Source organism: Bolinopsis microptera, chromosome 5 (assembly GCF_026151205.1).
Source record: "Bolinopsis microptera isolate Bmic1 chromosome 5, MBARI_Bmic_1.0, whole genome shotgun sequence".
Lineage (NCBI taxonomy): Eukaryota > Metazoa > Ctenophora > Tentaculata > Lobata > Bolinopsidae > Bolinopsis > Bolinopsis microptera.
This window is the reverse complement of record NC_087076.1, coordinates 6,939,743-6,948,997: the sequence shown is the minus strand read 5'-3', so window position 1 is coordinate 6,948,997 and position 9,255 is coordinate 6,939,743. Positions and strand designations below refer to the sequence as shown.

Sequence of the window (9,255 nt, the reverse complement as noted above, 5' to 3'; positions counted from 1 at the left end):
ATGTTTAGAGCCGTCAATGTGTACTGCCCCACTAACACCAAATCAGAACTCAGACCAGAAATTGTCAGGAAAGTGTACAAGCAAGTCAGTTCAGCTATTGTCATTCCTTCAAGATACGAGCTGTTTGTGATGGGAGATTTCAACGGTAGGCTGGGTAAGCTTGATGACTCAGATTATGTAAATGGTGTGTCAGATTATGTCGGCAGGCACGGTATGGGTAAAAGGAACCATAACGGTCACTACCTTCTCAACTTCATGTGTAGAAACGACCTGTTTGCTGCTAATACTGCCTTCCTTCACCGTGCGAGTCATCGGACCACTTACGAGGGTTTGGTTAATGTCAAAGGTCAGTCTGGTAAAAAGCGTAAAGTGTTTACTCAGATAGATTATATTCTTTGTAAAAGAAGAAGTAAATGTCTGCTCAGAGATGCTAGGTCGCACAACGGTATGGTGTTTAGTTCTGACCACAGGCTTGTAATATGTAAGATTGAATTGTCTAAACGCCCCTTGTTCTACGCTAAAGCTCCTAAACGTCCTAAAATGTTTGACACTCGCAGGCTCACATCAGACCCCGATTGTAAACGAGCGTATGAACATGACATTGCTAGTAGACTTTCTACTGTAATACCCTCAGGTGATCCCAACAAGGACTTTGCAGTAGTACTTGGTGAAGTTCATAAGTCAGCTGCTGAGACCCTAGGCTACAGGAAGGCTAAGAATAAGTGCTTCTTCTCTAATGACCCTACTGTTGTTGCCCTAGTCGCAGAACGACACAATATACGCCTTGCCCTGGCAAGCACCAACAAGCCCTGTGATAGCTCTGTACTGCGAGGACGGGGAAATAAGCTCGGTAAAGACATCAAAAAGAGACTGAAGGAGCTAGAGTGTGCTAAGGCTGACCAGTTAGCTGAAGAAATTTCATCAACTGACGACACGCGTCAAATGTTCGAAGCTGTGAGATCCTTAGCTAAGACCAAAGAGACAAAGCCTATAGTTGTCCACAATAAGGATGGGTACCCTATTGGTACAGACCTCGCTAAAGCTGAAGTACTCCGTGATTGGTACGAAGAACAGCTGACTGGAGATGAACCTGCCCTCGACCCGTTTGAAGGTCCCCCTTCTCCCCTCGACTGCCCTATCACAGAATATGAGGTAAAAACCGCTGCTAAACGCCTCAAGAACGGCAAAGCCAACGGACCTGACAATACCCCCAATGAGCTCCTCAAATATGGCGGGAGTGCGCTATGTGTCCATTACGCCAAAATCATCAACACCTGCTTTGAAGAGAACCTGTTCCTTGATGCTGTCGGAGAATGTTTCATCACCCCTCTTCAAAAGCCTGGGAAGACTCCTGGTGAACTGAAAAGCCTCAGACCCCTGACATTATGTAACTGTGCTCGTAAGCTGCTATCCCTCATTACACTCAGGAGAATTGAAGCAAAGGTAGACGCTTACACAGGTCCATGGCAAGCTGCCTACAAGCAGAAGAGAAGCTGTGGAGACCTGGTATGGTGTCACCGTATGTTGATCAGCATCGTAAAAGAAAGAGAGTGGTCTTTCCACAAGATGGGCCTAGACATGTCCAGTGCCTTCGATACGATCAGTAGGCAGACTGTGCTCAACCTCCTAGAGGACGCAGGGTGCACAAGAGATGAGATCAGACTAGTGAGATTCCTCCTGAGCAACACCAAGATCAAGGTGCGAGTCAACAACGCTACCTCCCTTGAATTCATCAGCACCAATGGAGGACCCCAAGGTGATAGTGTTTCAGGCCTCTGTTTCACAATCACTCTAGCTGGTGCCTGCTACCACCTGCGTGCCGTGACGCTGCGCCCAACCCCTCCTATAAGCCCTAGTGGCATGCCTGAAGAAGATGCCTACTCTGATGACATCGACTATCTTGGTGAAGACAAAGATGCTCTAGAAGCCCTCCTCCCTATCGCTACTAAGGTGTTCAAAGAGTGGAATCTGAATATTAATGAATCAAAGACAGAGTTTGTACACGTCTACATAGCTGGGAAAGATGAGGTCATGGATGATGGTAAACCCCTTAGAATGAATGAAGAATGGTGCAGTAGCAAGTTATTGGGTTCTCTGCTAGAAAGTAGGAAAGATGTCACCAGAAGAATCATGCTAGCCAATGTAGCATTCCAGAACTTCAAGAAGGTCTGGTGCCAGAGTAAGATCCCCCTACAGAAGAAGCTGAAGGTCTATGAGGCCCAAGTAGTATCTATCCTCATGTATAACTCTAGTTGCTGGGGAATGCCAAAATCGTACTGGGACAAACTACATGCATGTCACCGTAACCACCTCAGAAAGATCATGAACGTCAGCTGGCCACGCAGTATGATGTCCAAAGATACCCTCTACAAACAGAGTAACTCTACCCCTATGTCTGAGCGTGCTGAGTTATCTAGGTGGAAGATGCTAGGACACATACTGAGGAGCGATGAAAGATCACCAGCTCAAGCTGCGCTGTGTTTTGCTGTCGAGATGTGTAGTGAAGTTGGTAGACTCGGGGCTCACAGACGTAACCTCCTACACCACCTGAAGGTTGACCTCTGGAAGCGTTTCATCTTGCTTCAGTCGTATGATGATATTCTTCATTTGAGAGAACTTGCTAGTGACCGTGGTTATTGGAGTAAATTGTTCGACTTTATACTTGAGTACAAGTCAATTTGACTTTTGGGACATATAATCTTACAAAGGATCACATTTCGGTTCTAAATTATTTTAGGATTGTTGACATTTGTAAGATTGACATGTTTGATAATAAGCAATTAGCAAGTTATCGACGATGTGGAGAATGTACATTTCGATTTGGCAATCTTCTTAAAGCGACCATGTTTGGTCACATCATCTTTTCGGGCGATACTTACATTTTTCTTCAGTCCATTTGAATTTGAATTTGTAATCTGGTTAAAACGTACTCTTTGCAGTAATTCTGAATAAAACCATCACCCTAAAGAATCCCCGGATAAAATTAAAACATTTAATTATAACTTTCGATATTATCTGTTATTACTAGAGTAAAATCCAAAATTACTTCGACAAGTCAGGACACAGGAGTATCAGACCATTTTTCGATTTGAAAATGATAAATCACGCAACATTATCTACAGTTTAACTGTGGTAAACGTTGAGTAACTGCAGTACAGTTATGACAGTTCACAATTACGGGCCAATAATTTGAATTTTATGCTGTATCTTGTGCTATCCTACTGTAATTTCAGCTAACAGCAAATGACAGAAAAGAAGGTAAAAGTCGGAGATGTAATAAAAAGTGACGAAAAATTCGACTATGTGGTCTCTCAACTTGGACCAAAGCTCTTGTACAAAATCCAATACGAAAACTTAAAAGAAAACTTTGCTGAACTAGTGCCAGCAGATAAGGTCAAGGATTTGGATGACAATTTCTTCAGACCGAAAGATGCAAACGCCAACTTCGCAAGCGAGGGTGACAAAGTTAAAGCTGAGCTATTTGGGGAGTGGAAAACTGCAACTGTTTTGTGCACTAAATTTGGAGAATGTGAAATTACTTGTTACAAGAAGGGAACGAAGAAATCTTATTTTTCTGAATGGATAACACTGGCTCCCAAAGAAGAGAATGAAAAAACCAAAGAAACTAATTTGTTTATCCCAACTGAAAGTGATAAAGTCGATACCCGAGTACTTTCTCCCGAACCAGGAATTAGAAAATATACAAATTCTGGGGGATTCGAGAAGCTGTCCGAGAAAGTTGATTCTATCATTACATCTGAAAAATGGGACGAGGTAATCTCTAATTTGAACAGCTTTTATATAAAACCACAATGGAGTGGACAGCCTCTCAACGATGATTATAACATTTTCCTTCTCACCTGCAACTTTGATAAGATCTTTGTTGATAGGCTAAAAATCCTTCTCGAATCTTCTGGGCTGACAGTAACAACCTCAGAAGAAGAACTCCACAAATCAAGGGTATTACTGCTCCTTTACACTGACAACGCCTCCTACGACGCCACGCTCATTCGTCTTCTAACCAGAGGTGCTGAACTTGCTAACAGCGGCGAACTTTGTATTAAAGTTTTAGTCCACCCAACATGTTCCGCTTTCAGACAAAACAGAATCCCTGACAACATGGCTTACTCCCTTGCTGACAGTAAGTGGTATAACTGGATCGGTGTGGATTCCCCGGAGGTCAGCTTCACTGAGATGGCTTCACAGATCAAAAGTTACACCGAGAGAAGTGAAGCTGATTTGGTGGAACTCAGTACTGTGTGTGGTATATGGCATTGCAAGGTTGTTGTTAGTGGGGACTTTTGCTCTAATTTCTACGATAACCGATGTATGACACTGTACTTGTACACTGATGATGACGGCAAGGTTCGGGGCCGTACTCCCTCAGGTATCGTACTTGAGGGTGACTTTAACACTGACAGCAGGATCCTTGATATCACTGGTGCATACTGTGGACCGTGGAATCAAGAAAACGAGGGGTGGAAGGAGGAATATTTCCAGATAATGCTGAGGATAAAGGGAGTGTTGGACTATAAAGGCAGCCGATTTGAAGGGCAGATCTGCGAGGTATCATGTGTTGGAGACAAAGTGTACGAGTGTGTGGGTACACTGTCAGCTGACCAAGAAAACGAGGGGGTTTCAGGGTTTTACGAGATAACTGACACCCTCTCCGAGTTAAAAGGGGAGAAGGGACACATGACTATCATCCAGCAGCGAGGCGGGGATCTGTTAGCAGATATCAAGGGACACCACGGTGTAATGTATCCAGGGATATTTGATTCGGCTAGTCGGCGGTTCTGGTTATACGTTCAGAATACTCCCAGCTCCTGTACAACCTACGAGGGAGTGTTTAACGCTGGAAACAGGTCCACTGAGGCTAGTGGCTCTTTCTTCAAGTGTAAAAACGGGGTGACAGTAATTCCCAAGACGAAGTTCTACGCTAAACGTGAGATGGTTGGGGAGACTGTTCAAGTGGACACAATGAACACTGAAATGTTTTTACAGCTTGTAGCTGACGCTCAACAACGGTCCTTGCGCACGTCCGTCATCAACTCATTCACTTACGTTCCCCCGAAACCTGAAGATTTCCCCGTACTAATCGTAGGAGCTGATGAGGATAAGGAAGTCTTGAAAGAACTGAAATATAATCTTCTGAAAGCGGGAGTGGGCCCTATCTCTTGTGATGCAAATGATTTGGATTCTGCCCGAAGTGTTTGCTTCATCCTGTCGGCTCATGTCCGTGATAATACTGACCTCGTTGAAACCGCCAAAAAGATCTCAGTTAAAGACGTCCCATTCTTTATCATAGCAAATGATGCCCGACGAAATATATTCAACGACAAGTTCTGGAAAGATCTGAACCTGAAAGAAACTCTACTAAGTTGTCTTGCTAGACTGAAACAAACAGGCAAAATGACACTAGATCCGAATTCGTTACTCTTCAAAACACTTGTCAAGGAAGTTAAGAGTAACTACAAGCCTCCCGTCTACTTTCTATCGGGAATGTGGTCCGTTAGAACATTCAGTAAAGTTGACTTCAAGAGTGGATACAACGAGGCCGCTGCTGACGCCAGGAAAGGGAAAGTCAAACACCTCACTTTTCCCAAACTTCTCTATATTTTAACTGACGGTGTTTCTGGGAGGGTTGTTGGAATCAATGATTTTGTTTCTTCAAAGCAATTCAAAGGACATGTAAACAATGAAGAAAGCACCTTCACATTTGATAACGAAGATTCTAAATATGAGTTGGTTATTGAGAGAGATGGTCAAACCATGCAGGGAACTTACATCAACAGAGTTCAAAACATCCAAATGGAAATCACCTTGACACTCGAAATAGATGAAATCAGTGGCATATACACGGTAAAAGAGCAGAACCAAATGTTAGGTATTGTAAAAACAGGACAACACTCAGTGGACGTTTACTACAGGAACTACATCCTGCCCGGGGTGTTCTACGGGAGTAGGTTCTACTGCACCATACCCAGGTGTGTCAACAGGAAGCCAGTTCTCAGCACCATGGTCGGGGTTATCCAGAAATCAATGTCAGGATCCAGCCTGATCTGTTTCGAGTACGCTTCCCTGGCCAATACCAGGTGTTTGTCGTACGTGTACGATTATTTGCAGACTCGGTTTCAGAAACTTGATGAAGCCGACAAGATTGGAGTGAGTTGTGAGGCTTATGTGCTGGATTTTATTGAGAGGTACATTGAAGCGTTCAATGATGTGGATTACGTGTCGTATAAAGAGCTGCATACCGAGTCTGTGATAGAAGGACAGGATGCGTTTGAAGCTTATTGTAAGAGCACTCATGATATCATGGGGAAGATTGAGAATTATAGTTTTGTGGGTCGTAGGAAAATGCTGGAAACAAATCTGTCGCATCTCTCAATCTCCCGCTACGAGTTTGATATTAAATACGGGGCTAGAACCAGACGAGAATTCTTCATTATTGACGAGAACTGTTTGTTGAGAGGAACAATGAGTTTAGAAGAGGAAGCTCTGCAGTTCCACTCATCAATATACGATGTTATGATTACCTACAGAAGTACGGATAGTGGTTGGGCGGACCTCCTTCAAATGTACTTGGAGAACAACGAGGTAATATACTTTTAGGAAGTTGTTAATATAACAAATTATTTGTTATGCATCAGTTGAGGTGCTTGTTCTTTATCGGTTATGCTGTTGTTGCACAAGTTTCTTTACTTCTTAAAGCTCATTATTTAAACATATCTACAATATTTTGTGAAATTTAACAACATTTCAGGTGCTGTGCTGGAGGGACCAGCGGATGGAAATCGGAGCTAACTGGAGTTCAGACATCACCTCCGCTATTCGACTAGCTAAATGCGAACTTTGCCTGCTCTCCGAAGAATACCTCAAATCAGAGATGTGCACCAAGGAGATCAGCTTAGCATTCGACTCAGGCAAACTAATAATACCACTTGTCCTGCCCCACACAGACCAGAGCAAGCCACGCCCCCTGGTAAAGTCCACCTACAAGCCCTCCTACCCTCCCCATCAGATTAGCCACGAGACCAGCCAGTCTACTTGGATTGACTTCCGGCCTGCTTCCTCTGACGTGGATCCGGAGAATGTAGGTCAGTTTGAGCTGATGTACCTGGACCCGCTGAAAGTGCTGCTAGATCGTCTCCAGCTCTCCAAAACCAGGTCTAATATCTGTGATATTAACGGTTCCTGGCTTGTTTCTATCACGGATACTGTTGGGAGGAAACTTAAGAGCAAAGTTGCTTTGGAGTATATCAGAAGAGTCCCAAGTGGAGTCCTCCAAGAGGAGTCCGGCAAACCGGTAGCACGGCTGAGTCCTCAGTCGATAGTTTGTGGAACTAGACTTCTACTGTACTTCGTTAATCCTAAGACTTACGACCTTGTTTTGGGCATCAAAGCTATGATGTCTGGCGATAACAGGTACATTAGTATATTGTACAAGGGATAACTTCAACATCTTTTCAACAATCAACCAAAACTGTTGCTATGGTTACCGTAACAGTTTTGATCAGTTACCATTTGAATATATTTATACCTCATCATTGTCGACGAAAGAGCAGCTAGAAATTTGATATCCTGTGTTGACTTATAATTATTATATTACATCAGTTTGTCCACCACAACACATTACAAAATAAGTCATAACTATTTTAACTCATTTATACTGACGTAGGTCGAATGTAATATCACAATCGTTGACACAACATCGTACTACTTTTAACAGCTTGCATGCTAGTGGTCTTGCCATGCTGTACACACTATATTATATATATTTATATATACTGTTCTTGTTTCAGATCGTTCTCAGGAGTTCTACTCGGAGCAGACTGTAGGTCCGTGGTGTACGCGCAGAAAGTCGAGGACAAATTCCGGTCCATTGAGCGAGGAGGTTTCTGTTTTGTAAATACAATCTTTGTGAACATAAAATTTGAAATTTGGAATGAAAGATCGAGAAGTGTAGTAATACTTCTGGATCTATGCCATAATCGGATTGCCATACCTAAGGTTTGTCACAAATACTTGGTGTGTATGGCATAACCAAGTTTCCTCACTATTCAAGCCTTTACTATATTAATGAAGCTAACTACTCAACAGGTTTGGTGTACACAGCGGAGACAGCCTCACCAAACTACGATCTCCTCACCCGACTTCACCCCCAAATCAGCCGCACAGAACTAGACGAACTGTTCACTGCATTCTGTAAGATAGACATTAGTCAGGACTACAGACTGTCCCCGGATGAGATCACGTCCTGTTTGAAGATGATAGGCAGGCCCATGTCTAAACGGCTGGTTTCTGAACAGATTAGGCGGTTTGATGTGAAACAATCGGGGGCGTTGGAGTTTGATGAGTTCGTGCACTTTTTAAGTAAGCAATCCGGGGCGGGAGCTATTACAAGCAAACATGCCAGCAAAGTGTGCTCTGTCATGTAAACATGCCAGCAAAGTGTGCTCTATCATGTAAACATGCCAGCAAAGTGTGCTCTATCATGTAAACATGCCAGCAAAGTGTGCTCTATCATGTAAACATGCCAGCAAAGTGTGCTCTATCATGTAAACATGCCAGCAAAGTGTGCTCTGTCATGTAAACATGCCAGCAAAGTATGCTCTATCATGTAAACTGTAAACGTTGTTATTATCATGTAAACAATGTCTACTAATCATTGTTTGCATCATATGCTTTTAAAACCTGTGAAGATAAGATATTTATCCAATCACGTTCAAGAAAGTATTTTACAGTAAAATATTTGATAATTCATAACTCTTCAAAGTTCATAACCCAGAAATTTTGGCACAACCTTCATCGCTTGGTTTGCTAAGGTTTGTTCGCTTATCATGTAAGCCACTTTACACAGCTATTTTCAATTTTGTAGAAATTGCACTAATGTAATTGTAAGATTTTCCAAAGCCATCTGTCCCCCTATTTTGGCTTACGTTATATGTGAACGATCCCTTATCAACTTAAACACATTTTAACAGACGTATTTCATTCTTTTAAATTTATTCATGTATCAGAGTTTTTTAAATAGATTGGGAAATACATTTTGTAACCATGTACATAGTAAAATCGATATTGTATGTAAAATGTTTAAGTGGCTGTGAAATTTGATCTCTGTGACTTTCCAAATGAATGTGAACCGTTTTTAGGGGTTCGGGTATAAAGAAGGGATCATGCAACTGTATAAAATTAGATTCAGGGATTTTTGTTCCGTCCAAATTAGATGAGAAATAGGAATTTGCATAGTTA

At 42.5% G+C, this 9,255-nt stretch overlaps 2 protein-coding genes across 2 annotated transcripts; both read left to right on the top strand.

Moving 5' to 3' along the window:
* LOC134815398 (uncharacterized) lies at positions 1-2,682 on the top strand. The gene has a single exon (XM_063823931.1). The coding sequence runs from the start codon at positions 1-3 to the stop codon at positions 2,680-2,682; it is 2,682 nt and encodes an 893-aa protein (XP_063680001.1).
* Positions 2,683-3,243: 561 nt separating this feature from the next.
* On the top strand, positions 3,244-8,519 carry LOC134815397 (uncharacterized). The gene is made up of 4 exons (XM_063823930.1): positions 3,244-6,600; positions 6,767-7,428; positions 7,806-7,897; positions 8,104-8,519. Exons 1-4 carry the CDS (start codon positions 3,244-3,246, stop codon positions 8,439-8,441), a joined length of 4,449 nt encoding a protein of 1,482 aa, XP_063680000.1. The 3' UTR covers positions 8,442-8,519.
* The last annotated feature ends 736 nt before the right edge of the window (positions 8,520-9,255 follow it).